We start from the raw sequence: 21,299 nt of genomic DNA, 5'->3' as shown, positions 1-21,299 counted from the left end.
TAGAGCTAGAAACGCTTGACAGGCATGAGCTGATGTGTCCATAATGAGGGGTTTTTCCTGGACACCATCCCAAAAGGTCTCAGTGTAAAACCGGATCTTACAGCGGTCAAACATCCCGTTTTGTTTGGTAGCCCCTATTGCTTTGGAGTTTTGCAGCCCTGTGTTATGTTTGGTTATGTAAGTGCTGAAGTTGATGAATGTGTATGGAGATTCAATTTCTGTGCTTTTGTATTTGCTTTGAGAGTGCTGGTTTTAGATCCTCCTTCTTGGAGGTTAGGCTTATTTTTTTTCCTATACCTGAGGAGGATGATTTTGCTATCATAGTATCATAGTGTCATAGTATCGTGCAAGTTGGAAGGGACCTTAGAGATCATCGAGTCCAATTCCCGGGTTTCGAGCCCTCTGTGTAGCGAAGCGACACTTCTACCCCCTGCTATCAGGCTACCAAGTTCTTTGGGGAAAAAAACAATGTTCAGTCCAGCTAGAACTGAGTTATTTCTTTATATTTAAGAATGGCACGTGATAAAAGGCCACTAATGACTTAAATAATGCAAAACCTGATTTTACCAGCTCACAGAGATGAGCTGAGTGAGATGGAGATGGTATCTTGTCAAGGCTGCCTGTATGCGTGTTTTTTCTTTTGAGAGGTTGGGAAACTAAAGCAAGATGTAAACAAGATATGAAGCTCTTTCTGGGTGCATTTATAGTTAACTAATGTGTATTTTAGAGTCCAAGGAAATGTTGGAACATAGAGATGCACTTGAAAATTCAGTTCTAATCCATCCTGAAGAACAAGCAGCTAAAATTAGAATGGAAAATGAGAGACAGCAGTGGGTAAGTGTGAGTGTATATTCTTCCTACATCATAACTGAGGCAAAAAAAGAAGTGATTTACAGAAGGTAATGAAGATGATAAAACGCTTCAGGTTATAAGGCTGCAACAGATGCTTTCAGCATGCTTTTAACGTTTTAAAGGAATGTTTACTGCAGCACTATCTGTACTTGGCCTAATTGTAGTAACTTTTCTTTTATAACAATTAGTGAGTGTTAGCTGGAATGTCGAATAGTGTGGAGAAGATTTCTTTTGTAAAATTTAACAGCTGCTGTAGGCAAAGGATTCTATCCCATGATTAATTAAGAATTCCAGTTGTCAGGTTTAAGGAAAAGGTCACCACCAGTACAGAACTGTGAAGATTTTACTAACCCTGTGTAATAATATCTGAAAGTTTCTAGGATCGCATAGAGTGACAGGAAGAGCTTGCAAACCTTGAATATTTTGTATCTCAGTTTATAAAACCAAGTGCAGAATGTCTTCTGTTATCTGTATGAACACTTGCTGTACTTACAGGGTAACTTTGTTAATGATATGTACATTGTGTGTCTATATTATATGTATCTAATTATATTTCTACTGTATCTTAGGTATTTAGAGACCTGCCAACTGTTTTGTGGTGGCTTATCAGTTAAACAAAAAGTTGAATTTCAGGTCCTTCTGCAACCTTAAATTATAGTTTGAAAGTACAGAAATTCAGGAAATAAATTTCACAGAATAGTGTTTTAGTGAGGAGGAGGAGAACAAAAGGCAGTAGGTCCCCCGTGGAAGTGTGGTTACTTTATATAACATCTGTTTTCTGCCACTTAACACATATCCACATGTATATTTTTACAGTCCCATTTCTGTGAAGTGTTCCCAGCTTCTCCCTGGGTTCCCTTTGTCACTACTCAGAATTTTTGCTTCACTTCCATTCTAAAAGTATATGTGCTGTTACTTCGTGTGGCTGTAAGTGATTCGTAGGTGAAAGATACTTGGAAAGCGAATAAAAATAAACAAAACACTTGAGAGATTTCTGGAGTGCTCTTAAAGTGGCAGTACATGAGCCATTTCAGAAGTTGGGTAAGATTTGAATTGGCATTTAAATGCATTGAACTTTTGATGAGAAACTCTATGAAATGCAAAGTAGATTTCTGAGTTCAATCCAAAAGAAGGACTTCCTTTGCAGTCTCTGGAAAATTATGATGCATCTTGAATGATTAGATTTGGATTTTTCTCCGTTCTGTTAATTCGGTGGCAGATAATTGTGCAGTAGTAAATGGATTCAGGGACCATTAGAAATTTCTAGCCAGTCGCTGCTAAAAGGATTCTTGACAGCTTCAGCGCTACTCTCAGTGCCTGCTTACAATTTGCAAAAGCCAGTCATTAAGTGGTACAATTTTTGCTACGAGTTAGGAGTTGGAATGATGTTCTGTGTATGGATGGATGGGTCTTCTTCCTCGAGTTCTAGGGACGTTGTTGTTTTTTTTTTTCCCAATAGCTTGAGCAAATAGAGCAACAGAAACAGGAACAGCTGGCCTTGCTGAAACAAATAGAAGAAGAGAGGGCACATCTGGAGATCCAAATGCAAACCTGTTTGGAAGAGGCTAAGAACAAAAAGGAGGAGGAAGAGAAAAGTCAGGCAGTACAAAGCTGCAGTGTTCCTTCTACAGATGAACAGCAAAAAGCAGAACACGAGGTGAGGAATTGTGGAACGGGGTGTTTGGGGGTGGGGTCTGTATGATTCAGTTGTTTTTCTTCTATGCGAATCAAGAGCTCCAATTACCAGTTTTAGATTCTCTCAATGCAAACCTTCTTTTTATTTCTCAGGCCACAAATCAGAAGCTCTCATACTAAAGTCTGTAACTTTTTTTGTCTAATGTAGAAGCTTTCATATCACATTATATGTATCACTGAAGACCTTCAGTATTGGGTTATCTGCCAAGGCCTTGGGGGACAGTGTGTCTGTATAAAATGCTTGTTAGTAAAACCTGATTAGAGCTGTATAATGACAGTGCACACTCAAAAATCTTTTTTCAAGGAAAAGTAATAAAGTAATCCTAGGGGGAAAAAAGCGATGACTTTTTGTCTAACTTTTAAATATCCATTTAATTGGAGGGGAATCCACTGAGAAGAGTGAGGAGAAACGTGTGTCGGTTTGTTTTAAATTTTGAACTTTTTCCACAATGCGCGCTCTTAAAAGAATCTATTTGCCTTGAAAAGGCAGCTGTGCTGGATCATTACTCACTTAATTTGCTACTGGGTACATTTAGCTCTTTGAGCTAAGCTCCTCCATGCACCATTGACTTTGATGGTGAATGCTAGACTTGCCAAGAGGGACATAGCTGTAGGCTGTATGTTCCAGAAACTGCTTTAGCTTCATTGCCTGAGGCCAAAGGCTCACAGACTTCAAGCAGTGATACAGAGTGGTATCTGCATTCTTGAGAGAATAACGTACAGCTTGAGATTGCTGCTTTAACTGTCTCTATGAGTTATTTGTTTATTTTTACTTAAAATCACTTAATTTCAATTAGTCTGGAAGTACTGCTGTGCCAGAAACCAGAAGTTCTGGAGAAGACAGCCACTTACAGGAGATTCGTAATTATCAACAGCGTCTTCTGCAACAAAATAGGTAAACTACTTGATTAAAATTCTGACCTTCCTGTTTCAAAATAATTTGAAATGCATTGATTATTGAAAATGATGTTAATCTATGCATCAGTCTGGAAAGATGCGCGTTTTCTTTCTGTTTAGGCTACACAAACAGACAATCAGTGAAGCTAGAACACGTCTACGAGAGTATCAGAGTAAATTGAAGCAAAGATACTTGACTGATCCTGTGAAAATTTTAAGCTCTGTGGAAACAACATCAGCAAATTTAAAGCTTGTCTCAGAACAACTTCAGCAGAGGGAGAGAACGCAGTCTGTGCAGTCCCAATCACCTGAACAAGTGTGTGCAGAAGACTGCACACTGTCGCTACCTCTTCCCTACAAGGTGTGTGATGTTCCTGAAAATGCATCTTCACAAAAACATGGAGAGAAAATGCACAGTGTTTATCCTGGTAGGCACCTACATTCTCTAGAACCATTGAATTTGAAGTTTGGAGAGATCTGTTTGTCACGGAGCTGTTCCTCGCAGGAACAAGTGGGAATGTTGGACACTTCCAGCAAGGAGGTCAGAGAAATGTCTGTGCTCCAGTTACCATCAGTGTTGGTCACGCAAGATGTTTCTCCACCCAGAACGCACCTGGAAGCACGTGTACAACAGGTTAGATTTGCCTTACCTGATGAACATTCCTCTGGGCCGTCAGAAACAGAGCACTTTAAGACATCAGACCTCAGGTGGTGTAACCATCAAATGGAAACACAAGCTGAAGAAGAGCCTCCGCCTGTGACACCCCTTAGGGCAGCAACAAAAGGATATTCTACAGTACAGGAAGCCACAGTTAATTCTTTGGCTTGTCAGCAGGGGTCTGCAGAGAGCCCCACCAGAGTAAGCCTTGAACACAGCTGTCTTTCTGAACCTGTGTATTTATCTCATGAAGAAAGCGTTGAGGAATCCTTAATATCAAAAGCATCTTCATTGAATTATTCCCATATACTGAATTTAAGGGACAGTGTGTTGGCCTCATCAGAAAGTATCCAAGCGCAGCAGCAGTATTTGAAAGAACTGCAAGAGCAGCTGGATGCACGTAGAGAAGCTCTTCTTTCTAGGCAGAAAATACAAGAACAATTACTTATGCAGAAACAGGATAAACTGAAGGAACAGATGCAGAAACAACAAGAGGCTTTGAAAGAATTTCTGAACAAGCAGGTAAGCTTTATAAGTGCTTTGCTTGGTGAGTCATCCAGTAAAGGATAAAACTAGAGTGAATGCTAGAAGTTGGTAAAGTATCTCAGGGAGCGTTGGTAGCTTTAAGTGATTTACTGTATTGGAAGTTTTAATTCAGAACATAATTCTTAAATTTTATTTGCAGTTCTTTCCTGTAACTTTTTATTTCAAGAAGTTCTGTATGTACGCACATATAAAATCTGTTTTGGAAGTTGCACTCTTGACTTGTAATTTTGCTCATTTCTGGGTAAGGAGGATTTGGGTTAAAAGAACTATTGCTGTGAGCTGCACTATTGTGGTCTCCATACAGCTAAAATATGCGCATTTAGGAGTGGGAAAAATCAGAGTTTTTAGGAATTTTTATTCTTAAAAATGCTGACTGTTCTGATGGAGTCTAACAAGTGCCTTGAAAGTGTAACAAATGATGTTTTGGCACATTTGGTGTGTAGAGCTAAATTGGATATCTGTATACCCAAATGCTTCTTCAAGCTATACAAGGGTTGGAGCTTGTGTGGTTAGACTTCTTTCTCAAAATGCATACTTGAACCTGTTTATCAAAGTGCATAATACTGTGACATGTACACCCAACTAAAGGCTGGCTGAATTAATGAGTGTAAATGTGGGTGCTGTCGTTGCTATTTATTTATTTATTTATTCCCTTTAAGGTGAGACACAGCAATATGAATGGAGCAATGACAGAGTCACAAAGGCCTGACTGGATAAGTAAGAGTGACTTTTTCCAGGACTCAGAAAACTACCAGGAAGAGAACTGTGACATGAGTGAATTTCACAGAGATGGAATGATTTCACAGGACATTGGTCTGGCTGGGCAAATTGGTAAGGCTGTACAGTATGTTTTGTTATAGAATTTTGTTTTTCTCATTTTGCTTCTGATATGCAGTTCTCTTCCATTTCCCCAAGCTGATTTGATAGGTATACTCTAACATGCTAGGGGAACCTACACCATAAAACCTTGTTTTACAGGGCAGCTTGAGAAAGTTCTGCATAGAGAACAGAAATGGAAGTTTTCCAGACCTCCTGTAACCAAAGTGAAGTTGGGGCTTGGTTTGGAGCAACATGAGCTTAGTGTTATTCCAGAAGTAGACACACCAAGGAGTTGCAATGTTTCTTTTGCAGGTAAAGTATGAGTATAAAATGTATATAGAATATATGAATACTTCTGTTCTAAGGAGTATAGGTTAGAGGAAATAATTATTTTCTGAAGCTTTTGAGGTCATTGATAATGAAGTACTGGTTGTACTATAAGGTATAATTTAAATATTATACAAGGGAATTATAGCTGAGAAAAGCTTTCCTTATCAGTGTCAGCCTAGAAGAAATGTAGCAAAAAAAAAAAGAAGAAATCACTGTAATTTGAGGACGGATTGCTTTTTCTGTTGAGCATAGAAGATTTGCAAGTTCTATGCTGAAAATGTCTTTAATAGCAAAAGTAGAAGACTGAGTGCAGAATAAAGCTGTGTGTAGTTACTCATACCTTGGAGAGGGGCTGCATTTTTATAGAATTCATAGAATCATAGAATTACCCAGGTTGGAAAAGACCTTGAAGATCATCAAGTCCAACCGCAGCCTAACCAGTACCCCATCTCTAAAAAAACCTCTGCTAAATCATATCCCTGAGTACCACATCCAAACGGCTCTTAAACACATCCAGGGATGGCGATTCAACCACCTCCCTGGGGAGCCTATTCCAGTACCTAACCACCCTTTCTGTAAAGAAGTTCTTCCTAATATCCAACCTGAACTTGCCCTGGCGCAACTTGAGGCCATTTCCCCTCGTCCTGTCACTTGTCACTAGTGAGAAGAGACCTGCCCCACTCTCGCTGTAAGAACCTTTCAGGTACTGGAAGAGCGCGATAAGGTCTCCCCTCAGCCTCCTTTTCCCCAGACTAAACAGCCCCAGCTTCCTTAGTCTCTCCTTGTAGGGCTGATTCTCCAAGCCCTTCACGAGCCTCATTGCCCTTCTCTGGACCTGCTCCAGTACTTCCATATCTTTATGTAGCTGTTCCACATCTTTATGTAGCTGTTCATACCTTGTTTACTCCGAGGATTGAATCAGATGTGAATGTATCAGTTAATTGCAAAAAGAATAGGCAAGACCAGCTGATAGTTCTTCTTCTTTAAGATCTCTTAAATAAGGAACTAGCACCAAATGTCTACACAAGTTTTTTGAGTTACAAACCATTCTGTAACAATTCCAGACAAAAGCCATGCAAAGCAATCATTGGTTTCTAGGAATGCTGATTACTATTTGTATGCAGCACTTTGTAATGCTCTGTAAGCAACATTAAGTAACAGGTGCAACAAACTAATGTGTTCTGAATGTGAACTTTAAATTGTTCCCCTTGGCCTCCCCCTCGAGTCTTCTTACAGCTAAAGTTTAATATGTATTTCACATAGTTTTAATGCTGTGCTAGTGTTCATAAAATAATTAAGCAGAACAGTGCAAAACTTAGAATTGTAGAATCACCAGGGTTGGAAAAGACCTCCAGGATCATCCAACTGCCCAACTACCACCCATATCTCCCTGCTTAACCATGTTCCTTAGTACAGCATCTTAACCTTTTTGAACACAGCTTATTCTCAACCCAGAAACAGCATCGTACTGGCTGCTAGGAAGAAAACTGACTCTATCCCAGCCAAGAGCAGGACAACAACAACATTCCTGTTTCTGAGGTGTTTGAAGAATGTATTCTTCAAAGCAATTGACTTAGTAATACATGCTTTCTTTCAACAAACCAGCAGCAAAGATTAAAAATGGAATTATTACCAAAAAATACTACTGAAACATTGCATGGAACTCTACAATAGACAGTGCATACGTGCTGTGTGAACACTATCCTAACTGCCAGATGATTCTTTCCATTGTTATCGTTATTGGTTATAGTAACAAGTTGAACTTGAATGTTTTAATTGCACTGAGTGGCTGAAAAGGGCTGTTGGTGAGGAGAGAGGTCTGGGGAGAAAGGAGATCTCACTGGTGACAGGTGATAGGATGAGAGGAAATGGCCTCAAATTGCACCAGGGTAAGATTAGGTTGGATATCAGGAAAAACTTCTTTACAGAAAGGGTTGTTAAACACTGGAATAGACTGCCCAGAGAGGTGGCTGAGTCACCGTCCCTGGATGTGTTTAAGAGCCGTTTCGATGTGGTGCTCAGGTACATGATTTAGTGGAAGATTGTTAGTTAAGGTAGTATGGTTAGGTTGTGGTTGAACTCAATGATCTTTAAGGTCTTTTCCAACCCGAGTAGTTCTATTATTCCTAACCCAGAGCAGAGAAGATAGTCTGTGTCTGGATTGACTAAGCTGGTATGGTTAACTTAAATGGAGCACTGAGCAAAAACAACAGATGATTTCTGTAGAGCAGTGTACCTGCCTTAAGGTGTTCTTTCATAAAGTGCAGAATGTTGCATATCTATACCTGAACTGATGAGATGTTTTAAATTCAGGTAAAACAGGTTCTGTTGGTGGAGAACCTTCTCCCATTTCAGCTGCTGGGGAGTTTGCGTATAGGAAATGTTATGGTGATGCTCTTCATGAAGAAGGCAGGTCACCTGGGAGCATAACAAGCTATGAGCAGCAAATCTCTGTTGAAAGCCCAAAGCAAAGCAAACAGCCTGGATTACTACAAGAGCTGCTGCTGATGTCTACTGAAAATTCATATGATTCAGGTGAGGATATCCTCTTTCTTCAGGGAACTATGCGAGTACCATTCTGCAGTGCTAATTTAACTGCTGTTTATCTGTAAGATGTGACCTGAGTTGTTAAAGAACATAGAGTGCTATTTAAACACCATTTAATTTCAGTTGTAAAAAATGATCTTTCAGTAAGTGCGTTTGTGACCCACTGCCATTGTGGTAATCCATGGTCACACTGCGGATCTTCACCAGTCAGCAGTTGTTCATCCAAAGCGTGCACTGTGTAACTCCTGGAGCTGTCAGTAAAGAGACCTTTACATCACCTGATTGCCCTGCCATAGCAGCAGACTCTCATGCATGTACAGAGTGAAATTCTAGATTAGAAGTTGTGTTCTCCCTCCAAGAGTGACACCTTCTGCCCAGAGTATGTGTGGGGTGCCCAGATGTGTACCTTCTCCAGGTGAGAACCTAGAGCTGACCAGTGCTGTGCCTGTGTTAGTACTCTGTGATTCCTTCTGAAGGCACAAGAGATTTATGCTTAGGAGGAAATGTGGGGTGTTACTGTACTGATGGACAGCCAGAGAAAGATGTTTGTAAGAACCTGCATATAAGTACAACTGAGACAGAATATAAAAGGCTGAGTGTTACCCTTCGTGTAAAGAAACTTAGAAAGAATCAACTAGTAGATAGAAAACTAGTGCAATAATGTAAGGATTACCTTAATTCTGGTATGTGTTCATCTGTGAAAAGCTTTAATTAGAGATTATGCTTTTGAAACTAGACTGTGTCCATGTGCAACAATGTTAATCTGATACCATAAATTGAAAGCATTTGTTTTGGTTATCCCAAATAAAGCAATTTGTGGATGTGTTCAAGCATGTTATGGGTAGCTTAACTGGCTTATAAAAGGACAAAGGTGATCAAAGAAGGACGGTTAGAAGAGGGTTTTTTTTGAGTGCTTGGCCTAACAAGTGGAGTCAGGGTTTTTAAATCCCGCCGTTTTTTTCTGCCTGTAGTAATTCTCTTGTCTCTTTGGTCTTGGGATAAAGCGAGCCTGGGGGTTCCAGTGCTTTCAGTTGCAGTGCATTTACAGCTTCTGGAATTTCTTGCAGATTGAAATGCAGTTTGTTGTAGTTCCAGCCGGTAAATGGTATGTCTGACTTGCTGTGAACTGTTCTGTGTTCTGTGAAATGCTGACCTGAGCAATGTGAAGTTGAATGAGTGTTGGCAGCACCTCGACATCCAGTGCAGTTTTCAGTATCTATCCAAAATAAATATATTATAGGGGCTGCTGAGCAATTGCTTTCAGCACCTTGCCCTTATATATATATACATCTTTATAAGCAATACAGCTGTGTCATATGCACCTCCTGTGTTTACTAGAATTTTTGATGCTGTCCCAAATATTATAAGGTAAATTTTAATTTAGTTTGTGCTGAGACATCCTTTTGAATTCAGTTAAGATTTATTAGAGATCAAAGATGCTTTAAATCAGCAGACATAAGCTGTTTTTCTCTCAGTTTCTTCCTTTAGTTCTCAAAATAGTCTGTTTGAAATATGGCATATATTTAAACTTTAGTGATAATTAAAGAATTTTGTTTCTTAACAGCGTTTGGAGACGAGGCTTGTGTTTATAGAATAAGTTGTATAATCATAGAATCACCAAGGTTGGAAAAGACCTCCAAGATCATCCAGTCCAACCATCCACCTATTACCAATATTCCTCCACGTGCCCCAGTACTACATCTAAGCATTTCATGAACACCTCTACGGATGGTGACTCCACACCTCCCTGAGCAGCACCTCAAAGGTGTTTTTGGAACAAGATGTTTTATAATATGCAGCGTGACCTTCCCCTGGTGCAGAGGGGCTTCCTTCTACTTCTGTTGATACTTACAGGGGAGAAGAGACTGACCCCCACCTCGCCACAGCCTCCTGTCAGGCAGTTGTAGAGAGCGATAACGTTTCCCCTGAGCCTCCTCCACACTAAACAATCCCTTTTCCCTCAGCTGCTCCCCGTAACACTTGTGCTCCAGAGCCCTCACAGCTTCATTGTCCTTCTGTGGACACATTCCAGGTTTTCAGTGTCTTTCTTGTAGTGAGTGGCCCAAAACCTCTCCCCTCTCCCCCGAGCCTCCTCCAAGCTAAACAATCCCAGCTCCCTGAGCCACTCCTCATAAGACTTGTACTCCAGACCCCTCACAAGTGTAGTTGCACTTCTCTGGATGCATTCCATGGCCTCAGTGTCTTTCTTGTAGTGAGGAGCCCAAAACTGAACACAGTACTCGAGGTGCGGCCACACCAGGGCTGAGTGCAGGGGGATGATCACCTCTCTGCTCCTGTTGGCCACACTATTTCTTATGAAGGCCAGGATGCTGTTGGCCTTCTTGGTCACCTGGGCACACTGCTGGCTCATGTTCAGCCGAGCATCGGCTGACACCCCCAGGTCCCTTTCCTCTTCACAGTCATCCAGCCACTCAGCCCCAAGCCTGTAGTACTGCATAGGGTTATTGTGGCTGAAGTGCAGGACCCGGCACTTGGCCTTGTTGAACCTCATCCCATTCACCTCAGCCCAACGATCCAGCCTATTCACATCCCTCTGAAGTGCCTTCCTACCCTCAGGCAGATTGACACCACCTCCCAACTTGGTGTCAGGGGTGTCATCTGGGTTCAGAGAGTGGGGGGCAGTTCTTAACCAGAAGGGGTGCTTAGGGGAGCGTGAATCCCTGACCTTTGCATTGAATGGTTACAGGTGCTGCACAGATTGGGCAGGCAGAGGGATGGGTAGTTGTTAGTGATGTTAGATTGTTTGCCTCACTGGTGGCACTGATTCAGATTGCTTCCTCTTATTATGGCACTGTTATTTCTCTTGGTGAGTGAGAAACTTAACACATTTGAGTTTTCTTCTAAATTAAATTTAAAGAAGAATTAAAAAGGGCTAATAGAATTTAAATTGTTAATAGGGAACTGCAGAGTAATCCTACCGATGAGACAGGCAGTTTGATCACATAAACCTCAGTTCCTAAGGGAAATTGTCTTGGAGACAGTGACTAGACCTGATGCATGCATCTTTTTCAAAGTTCTCCTTCCCTGCATATCAACAAGCCTTTCTCTGTATTCATCTCTGCCTTTAAAGAGTCCCTGTGGGCACTGTTCCAGTTGCAATCATTTTCATGTATTGCTGCCCTAAGCAGGTGTTATTCCAGGCACGATTATTTTCCGTGTGACCCGAAATTAAGACTTCAATTTATTTTTAATAATCTCAAATATTTCTCCATAATTCATTATTACAACAGACAGCCTCACCCTTCACCGATTTAGCAAGCAAGTATAACTATTGACTTTTTTTTCCTCTTTTTGTCTCCATAATAGGGTATGGGCCTGTTTTTCATTGTCTTTGAGTGATTTGTCATTCAGGTCTCTCAGTTGCATCCTAAAATTACTACTGCTGTTTCTTACTTCAGTTAACACTTCTTTCTGTCACTGTATGGTGCCCAGGTGGCTACAATGAAAGGGCCATGCAGATCACAGAACCACAGAATTGTAGGGGTTGGAAGGGACCTCTTGAGATCATCGAGTCCAACCCCCTTGCCAAAGCAGGCTCCCTACACCACGTCGCACAGGTAGGCGTCCAGGTGGGTCTTGAATATCTCCAGAGAAGGAGACTGCACCACCTCCCTGGGCAGCCTGTTCCAGTGCTCCGTCACCCTCACCGTAAAGAAGTTCTTGCGCACATTCGTGCGGAACTTCCTATGCTGAAGTTTCAGCCCATTGCCCCTAGTCCTGTCCCCACGCACTACTGAAAACAGACCAGCCTCGCCACTATGGCTCCCACACTTCAGGTATTTATAAACCTGGATTAAGTCCCCTCTCAGCCTTCCTTTCTCAAGGCTAAACAGACCCAGTTCCCTAAGTCTCTCCTCATAGGGGAGATGCTCCAGGCCCTTCACCATCTTTGTGGCCCTCCGCTGGACTCCTTCCAAGAGATCCCTGTCTTTTTTGTACTGGGGAGCCCAGAACTGGATATAGTACTCCAGATGAGGCCTCACCAGGGCAGAGTAGAGGGGGAGGATCACCTCCCTCGACCTGCTGGCCACGCTCTTTTTAATGCACCCCAGAAATGTCAGGAAGCTGTGAGGAACACAAACTCCACACTATTATTTTGGAGGGAGAGGTAAAAAATTAAAGTTAAAAAACCCACCTCTTTTATGAGTCACCAAGTGCAGCTTTTAAAGGATATTAATAAAGTAATAAAGGTAGGAGATACGGGTATGTTGTATTCTTAACTCTGAAATGAGTAATTAATTTGGGTTTATTGCTTGAAGCTGCTGCTGTTTGTCCCATGTGTTTATGTCACGGAACAGCACATTCCGTACAGTGTAGGAATAAAATGTTTGTAGAGTAGGTCTTCATAGAATATAGATACAAATCTGTAGTGGATACTTGAGTATCATCTCATGTCACTCCGATGTTTTTCATAAGATAAAGCATTTATTTCATAGGAATATCTAATATTGTTGTAAAGTGAACAGGAAAATAGGAATTCCAGGCTTTCCATGGTAGCTTGTTTCAACATTTTAGTTTTTATTCCATTTTAAAGTAATTGGTCTGTTTCCAGTTCCTGTATGTCTTACCGCTGTCTCATGCTGCTGCTTCTTGTTAGGAATTTCAGGAGAACTGGGAATTTGAAGTGTCCCTGTTGTTATTGACTCATGTAGGACTGGGAGGAAACGTATCTGCTTCTGTTCTTCTGGTGCTGCTGTGGTACTTTTTCCACAGATCTTTATCTTCTGTGTCTAAGAGGTGATCGAGTTCCATGGCAGTAATCATGCATTAGTCAGATAATTCACTGTTTCTGGTTTCTCTTATTTAAAGTTTGGTTTTCTTTGTTATTGTTATAATAGTAGAGGACAAAAAGATTTCTCCACTCCAATAAATGATTATAGTAACATTACCAGAGCTGTATTTTATTCTTCAAGGCCAAAACATGCGTTTATAGCTCTTCATGCATGCCCTACAAGGAGCAGTCTTGCTAATCAGTAATTGTGGTGCAATGGAGCAGAAAGTGAGAAGAAAAAGGTAAGAAATGGGCAAAATCAGTGCCCTAGCAGTGAGGATAGCAGCAGGGTATTACTGCCATCTGGCGTTCCACAAAAATAATAGCAATTAAAGAAAAAATAAGCACTAACAATGAACTGCTTTCTATTAAATTTGTTTTTAGCTCAGTCCCAAGATTCTCTTATGGCTCAAGATGTGCCAGTTCTTGCTGATGCAGCTGGAGGGGACACGCTGCATTCTGGACCATCATTCAGAGGCATTCATGCGGTAAGTCAATCAGAGTAAACACATAATGTAATTTACTCTTTGAGGTGTGTTTTAAAGATGCTGTGCAAAAGGGAAAAGTGTGTTATTTTTGTAGCCTTGAATTGGGCATTGGATAATTTTAACTTTGTATTCTCAGCATGCTCGTGAGTTGGTAGGAATCTAGTACAGTCATCTGGTAATTCAGGTTATAAGGGACCTGGGGAGGTCCCTGTCTCAACCTCCTGATTGAAACAGGGACGTCTGTGGAATCAGACAAGGTTGCTCAGAGCTTTATTACATATGATCTTGAAAAATTCCAAGCATGGAGATTTGCTCACCGTGTGAGTTGTTCTGGTGCTTGACTGCCCTGCTGGGAAATTTCTTCCTTATAACTGGTATGAATCTCTGCTTCTTCAATTCATACCCATTGTATTTGTCCTCCAGACACGCAACACTGAAGGACCTGACCATCTCAGTACCCTTCCTGTAATCACTGGCAGGCTGCTGTTAATTTCCTCCTGCAAGCTGTCTCTTCTGGCTGCACCAGCTCTCCTTCCCTAGAGCCACAGAACAGTCAAGGTGGGAAGGGACCACCTCAGAAGCCATCTCAATCTCCAGAGAGGAGACTAAAACCTGTCTGGGCAATGTGTGCCAGTGCTCCAGCACTCACACAGCACAGAAGTCCTTCCTGGTGTTCTGAGGGAGCCTCCTGTGTTCCACTGCCTCGTGTCCTGGTACTGGGCACCACTGACAAAAGCCTGGCTTCATTCTTACAGCTCCCTCTCTTCAGATATTTTTAGACATTGACAGGTTCCTCCTGAGTCGCTTTTCCAGGGAAGGGAATCCTAATTCTCAGCCTTTCCTCACAGAAGAGGTGCTCCAGTCCCTTAATTGCCTTAGTGGCTCTTGTTGGATGGCCCCTGGCATGTCTAAGCCTCTTCTCTACTGGGGAATCCAGAACTGGACCCAGCACTGCAGGGGTGGCTTCACTCATGTTGAGTAAAGTGGAAGGATCACTTCCCTCAGCCTGCTAATGATACTTTGCCTGATGCAGCGTAGGATACCACGAACCTTCTTTGCAGTAAGGGCATTTTGCTACTCATGTTCAATTTGGTGTTCACCTGGGAGAAGTGCCCCAGACCTCTTGACTATTTTGGTGGCCCTTAGTGGAAATCTGTGTGTTATACTGGAGGCTTATGTCTGGACTTAGTATTCTAGGTGCAGTATAAGAAGCACGAACCAAAGAGTCATTGAATTTACTGGCTGTGTTCCCATTTATATGGTGCAGAATGCAGCTGTTCCTCCTTGCTGCCAGAGCACACTGGGTGCGGCTTGCTGTTTGCCAGGACTCCTGGATCCACTTTTATAGAGCTGCTCCCCAGTTAGTCTCTGGCTTGGACTGATGCATGGTTTCTTCTCAGGTGCAGGTCTGTGTTTGTTCTTATGAGTTTCATCATGTTCCTTTAGGCCTCATCTTCATGGGGTCCCCCTGGATGTCAGGCCTGCTACTGAGTGCATCAGATGTTCAAATGAGAGCGTGCTGTTGCCTCTTGGTCCTTACCAAGGGTGTTAGAGAGGGCTGGTTCCAAGATAGATGCTGGTCATGCTCCAGTTACTCTCCCACCTCCAGGTGAATTATCACCTGCTGGTCACTGTCTTCTGAGCCTGATCAGCCAACTACTTTTCCACCTGTCTGGTTGTCCATCCCAGTAGACTGTAACATCCAAATTCTGATTTAGGGACAGAGAGAGAGTATCAGAAACCTCACCAAAATCAAGATCCACTTCTTTTCTCTGATCCAAAGATCCTGTTATTTTGGCAGTAGATAAAAAACAATGCTTAAAATTTACTGTTTATAGATGTACAACGTTATTTATGCATACAACATGTGTGAATGTATATCAAATATACTTATAACTAGTAAATATTGAAAAATAATATAGGGAACGGGCTTCCTAGGTTTTTATCTTTTATTTTCTTGATGTATGTTTGAATTCAAAGTTTTGGAAGAAGCGAAGTGTTCATATCTCATCCTTCAAAATGTGAAACAACCCTCGGTCTCTGTTCTGTGACTGCAGAGCTTTAAAATTAAGGAATACATTTTCTAGGAAATCTGAGATATATATTTCACCATAAAAGTAGAATTAAACTCTTCAGTCATTGTTCTGTATTCAGAAGTGTCAGTGTTAGAAGTACTTGTAACGTTCCTGAGTTCTACATCTATATTCCTCTGAGATCTACAGTTCTACTGATGTGGGTCTGTGATGAGAAATAGCCAAATCTGAGCACCGGGAGCTAAATAAGCTCCCAGGTGTCATGATTTGTATGGAGTTCTGAGAGGCTTCTTTGTGTGTCTGCATGTGTGTGTGTGGTGTGTGTGTGTTGGGGGGAGGGGGCTGCTGGAGGGAATTGTGTCTGGGAGACTGGATGTGAATGTTGTGTACTGAGCAATGATGAGTTTAATTTGCCTGACTGCAATAAATGAAGGCTTCTACACTTGAACTGAGCTCAGAATAAAATCTGTGATTGTAGTTTCAATTATGAGGGTCTGAATACATGGTAACATACGTGTTGTTTCCTCCTAGGAAGTACTTTCTAAGGTAGTGTCTGTGGATGTAGGTTCAAAGGCTTCCATGCAAGCAATACCCTGTGATTTATCTCCAACTATTTCCACTGGAAGCTTTTTGACTACTGAAACACTGGATGTCAGCCCTGTTGACACTGGTAAGTGTTTCATTGTTTTCGTAAATGGAAAAACTGATGTTTCCTTATTTTATAGCAGAATGGATCTAACTCACAAGACATAAATTCTTCTGGAAAAATACGATGTGGAACTTCACTTAAGAATTGATAGTATGTATGATGGTGTGCTCTCAAGGAACCCACTTGTCGCTTCTGCAATTCCTTCTATTTTATTTCATTTATATTAAGTTGTTTCTATTTAAATAGGAATTAAATTATTTCTCTATATCATAAAGATGCTCAAGGTCACATTAAAGGATTGACACCAAGTTGTGTGGTGTGATTGACACACCTGAGGGACAGATTGGCAGTCAGAACCTCCTGATGCAAATGCAGATGCAAGATCTTGCACCTGGCTTGTGGCAAATCCTCACCATCAGTGCAAGCTGGGAGACAGAAGGATAGGGCACAGCCCAGCTGAAAAGGACTTTGGCGCACTGGTGGATGGGAAGCTGGATGTGAGCCAGCAATGTGCCCTCACAGTTCAGAGAACCAACTGTATCCTGGGCTGCATCCAAAGCAGCACAGCCAGCAGGGCGAGGGAGGTGATCCTGCCCCTCTGCTCTGCACTGTGAGGCCTCACCTGGAGCACTGCAGACAGATGGGGGGTCCTGAGTACGGGAGAGACATGGAGCTGTTGGTGTGTGTCCAGAGGATGGCCACAAAAATGATCCGAGGGATGGGACATCTCTCCTATGAGGACAGTCTGAGAGAGCTGGGGCTGTTATGCCTAGAGAAGAGAAGGCTGTGTGGATACCTTTCATTATCTAAAGTGGGGCTGTAAGAAGGAAGGGGACAGGCTCTTTAGCAGGGTTTGTTGTGACAGGAGAAGAGGAAATGACTTCAAACTAGTGAAGAGATTTAGGCTGGATATAAGGAGGGAGGTATTTTACACTAGGGTTGGTGAGGCACTGGCATTGGTTGCCCTAAGTGGTGGTGGATGCCCCATCCTTGGAGATACAAGGTCAGGCTGGATGGGGCTCTGAGCACCTGATGGAGCTGTGGGTGTCCCAGTTCACTGAACTGAGTTGGACTAGGTGTGGGAATCCCTTTCAACTCAAATAACGCCGTGACACCTTTGTATGCAATAGGATGGAAAAAAAAAAAAAGTAAAACGTAATAGTAGAAAGTGTTAATTGCATTTGAAGGTATTAAGCAGCATCTTTTCAGGTGAGTTCATGTAAATGCTTTATATGTAAAACTATGTGAGCATCTGGCTTCTTATTTCAGGATTGTCTTCTGACAGCATGGAAGATCAAGTTTTGAAAAGAATCACAAGCAGCCCATGGGACTCCTCACTGCCTTTTACAGTGCAGCAGTGGCAGGAGACTCTGTTTGAAGCACCTGAAACTGAGCTGCCTGAGGGAGTACCGTGCCTTGATAAAGGGAATCAGATTCAGCAGGTCTTGGAGAAATGCTGTGGAGAGTTGAACTCTTCATTAGAGACCAATATGTGTTTTGAAGGTATTTTCTATTTTAAAGCTTTTATGGTCTGTGCTGTCATACAGACTGAGGAGTTTAATCAGAATTTTGTGGTTTTGGTATTGCTTATATTTAGCTTACATTTGATTTTCAATAAATGTTCTGCTCAGCAGAGCTCCTGCTTTAATGGAACCAAGTCCTTCATGGCTTTATGTATGTCTGCACATAGCATTGTGTAGTGCAACAAAAAGATAAGGGGATCACAGTCTAGTTCTGAGTAGCTTCCTTCTACCATAGCAAGACTGTTCTTTGTTGCTTGTGCTAATACTGTTGTTTGCGTATGTACAACTCTATGAAGGAGTTTAGAACAACATCTACGTAATACTGTATTACTCATATGGAGTTGATAGATGAAGAATCACTGATAACAAAGTAGTGGAAGCTCTGTGCTCGTTAACTGTGCACATTTAATGATTCATGACAATAAAATCATCCTTATTATCTGTCATGGTGATAAGTAGCACTTTAATTTGAACTGCTTCCTTCAGGAATGTGTTGGAAAACCTAGAATCATGGAGTTTTATATTAATCTAGACCAGAAATTCTTACTCCTGCTCAACTGAGAGGTGACTTGCTTCCTTATGGGCTTGTCCAGCCAAGTTCTTCCAGTGGAAGAATTTCATGCCAGTCAAGCATCTTCCTAAAAAATCTCAATTAAGGTTTTTATTCTTTACATGTAACCAGAATTTCCTGTATTGCATCTTTTGTCCATTGCCTTGAGCCTTTTTTTCTTTCACTATGTTCAACAAGAGTCTGTCTGCATCTTCCCTGTGCTTCCTTCTGGGATACTGTAGACAGCATTGATCTCTGTATCTCTTCCCCCAGGCTCTCGGTACATTTTGTGCAAAACTGAACAAACCCAGTTTTTAAGTTTCTCTTTGAACATTGTGTGTTTCATCCTTTATCATTTTTGTGGCTGTTCACTGGGCTTGCTCCCGTGTATCAGTGTGTGTGTTTTGTACTGGGAAACCCAAAACAGGACAGTGCTTCTGATGCAGTCTCTCAGGTGCTTAACAGAGGGCTTCTCGACCTCAGCTTTTCACTTAAAGTAAATAATGAAAAAAGGTAGCACTTTCTTGCAGCAGTTGTACTTACACTGTGTCATCATGAAGGAGATGAGTGCTGTAAAGACGTGTTTTTGCAAGCTAGCACTTGCTTACCTGTGGACATCTCTATCCTCTCCTTATTCCATGTAGAAGCAAGGTGGGAGATGTCAGTTTCTGTTTTAAAAATGACCTCTTTTCTTACAGCTCTCTCAGCTGAGCTTGATTTCCCTGAGACTGAGAGGCCTTCTCCTAACTTCTGCCACCAGCTCTTTCAGCCTTTGGAACCAAGTCCTACCTTTGGTGTGTCATCACCCATTTCTCATTACAAGATTCAACAGGGCAACACAGAATGGAGGAAGGTACTACAGAAAAGCTCAGTTTGGCATGAAAGTTATTTTCGTGAAAATTCTTTTCAAATGAAATGAGTAATTTTTTACGTGAGTGGAGCTGGAGCATTTCTGCTGTTTGTAGGAGAAATGTTCCTAAAAGCAAATGTTGCCCTGAACTTTCCATCCTTTGTATTCCTCAAATAAGTAAAATGAAGCCTAACCAGGATTCTTTCTGCCACTAGATTTCAACATTTTCAACAGAAAGTCAAGACCAGTCTATGTTTGTGGAAGTGAGAACCTCCAATTTGAATACACAAAGCAGCAGTCTGATGGGCAGTCAGACAAGCAAGCCAAACAACATTACATCACAAGAGTGTTTCAAAGAGAGCATTACTCTGGGTACGTACAGTGCAGTCTGATCAAAGCTCTAAACATAGAACCGATATGTAAATACCAACCTTTAAGCTTGTTTTGTTGTTGAAACTGGGAAGGAACTCGTTAGTTCTAAATAAGCTCTGCTTTAACATGTTTTAACTCTGCTTCTGCTCCCTTAGATACCATCTTCTCCACCACCTTCAATGCGTAGAACTCAAAAATGTTAAGGTCTTTACTTAGCAGTTATTGCTTGAATGCACGGATTGACTTTTTGTATTGAAGGTGCTGTAATGGATGGTACTTACTGTGTGCAGTAATTCTGATGATAGTGCATTAATTCCAGTGAAATTAACAAGTTTTACAAACAGAATTGTTCATTCCCTCATTTTGTTAGTCTGGGGAAATTATTCAATTTATGGAACTTCCTTAAAAAGAGCATGGCCAGCAGGTTGAGGTGATCCTCCCCCTCTGCTCTGCCTTGGTGAGGCCACATTTAGACTGCTGTAACCAGTTCTGAGCTCCTCACGTCACAAAGGACAGGGATCTCCTAGGAGGAGTCCAACAGAGGACCACAAAGATGGTAAAGGGCCTGGAGCATCTCCTGCATGAAGAAAGGCTGAGTGACCTGCGTCTTTTCAGCCTAGGGAAAAGAAAAGTGAGGGGGAGATCAGATGTAGTTAATTAACCTTGTTATTTGCATAGATGTCCACGCATTCCTCAAAAGCCCTGTTAAGGAGGCATTTCTTTAAAGCTGAAATGTGGTTGTGTTAAGCTCACGTTGTGACTCTAACTTTTGGAACAGGTTTGGAAGAATCTTTTCACTCGCTGCAATTAGAACCTGCTCTGAGCAATCGCTGTCAGAATGCTGCTCGGCCAGCAGGCATTAATGTTGTGTCAGAGAAGTCCTTGGAACTAAATCCGGGGATTAAAATTGGGTGCAATGAGAATGATGTTTCATCTGACAGACAATATGAAGAACTGGCAAGGAGTCTGGAACATACTGGTCTGCAGCATTCAGTGGAGGATATGCGAAACGACAGTCTGAATTCACTGGGAGAACAAACCTCATTTTATCAGCTCAGTACCACACCAGTGACAGTGGATGAGCCTTTCCCTCAACACACATTGAAAGAGAGCGTCGCATTCAAAAAAGAGATTCTGTCTTCTGAAAAATTACCTGCCAAGGTACTCAATAGGAAGTATGTGAAGCTCCCTGAAACATTACTTGATGTACATGAAGCAAATAAAGCCGTGGAGGTGGATTCTCATTGCAATACAAATACAGAGGAGCCAGATGAAGGTTTTGCTGAAGTACAGAAGTCTTCAAGGGTTACTGAAGACAGCAGCATGGATGCCCCAGACGTTTATTTACAGGCAGCAGTAAAACAGAATGCTTTCTGCCTGGGAAGACGTGAAAAACATTCTAATGCTGTGGCTGGAAGCTCATCTCGTATTCCAGTCTGGGTAAGTAGAACAGATTTCCCAAACGTAGTATTTTGTGCAGGTATTTTGGTGCTTTACTGGCTTTATTTTGATGGTTTGTGTCCTTTTTTTTTTTTCTTTTTTTGGTTCCTTTACCAAGTTTTTGTAGATCTTCAACATCTGAAAACTTGGCTGATGTTCTCTTTGTAGTTCAGTTCAGACTTGCACGTTTCCTGGACTTTTGCTCTCCTTGCTCTTTTATGTGTTGCACTGGAACAGTTAGCAGTGACATTAGTTGGT

The 21,299-nt window shown here is 41.7% G+C and overlaps 1 protein-coding gene and 1 non-coding gene across 2 annotated transcripts in view; both read left to right on the top strand.

Moving 5' to 3' along the window:
* The window catches only part of CEP295 (centrosomal protein 295), a 38,032-nt gene that overhangs the window by 13,216 nt on the left and 3,517 nt on the right, over positions 1 to 21,299 (top strand). The window contains exons 11-23 of the mRNA XM_072326814.1: positions 728 to 834; positions 2,312 to 2,509; positions 3,345 to 3,442; positions 3,565 to 4,624; positions 5,308 to 5,479; positions 5,627 to 5,779; positions 8,111 to 8,332; positions 13,521 to 13,624; positions 16,189 to 16,327; positions 17,576 to 17,809; positions 19,078 to 19,232; positions 19,445 to 19,601; positions 20,380 to 21,041. Of these exons, the coding sequence (XP_072182915.1) occupies positions 728 to 834; positions 2,312 to 2,509; positions 3,345 to 3,442; positions 3,565 to 4,624; positions 5,308 to 5,479; positions 5,627 to 5,779; positions 8,111 to 8,332; positions 13,521 to 13,624; positions 16,189 to 16,327; positions 17,576 to 17,809; positions 19,078 to 19,232; positions 19,445 to 19,601; positions 20,380 to 21,041 (3,461 nt within the window). The remainder of the gene's footprint in view (positions 1 to 727; positions 835 to 2,311; positions 2,510 to 3,344; positions 3,443 to 3,564; positions 4,625 to 5,307; positions 5,480 to 5,626; positions 5,780 to 8,110; positions 8,333 to 13,520; positions 13,625 to 16,188; positions 16,328 to 17,575; positions 17,810 to 19,077; positions 19,233 to 19,444; positions 19,602 to 20,379; positions 21,042 to 21,299) is intronic.
* LOC140247539 (small nucleolar RNA U2-19) lies at positions 15,860 to 15,942 on the top strand. The gene has a single exon (XR_011902717.1). It is a non-coding gene; the product is annotated as a small nucleolar RNA U2-19 (small nucleolar RNA).

Source organism: Excalfactoria chinensis, chromosome 1 (assembly GCF_039878825.1).
Source record: "Excalfactoria chinensis isolate bCotChi1 chromosome 1, bCotChi1.hap2, whole genome shotgun sequence".
NCBI classification, from domain to species: Eukaryota; Metazoa; Chordata; class Aves; order Galliformes; family Phasianidae; genus Excalfactoria; species Excalfactoria chinensis.
Note: the sequence above shows the minus strand (reverse complement) of the source record. Positions and strands in the feature narration are given on the sequence as shown.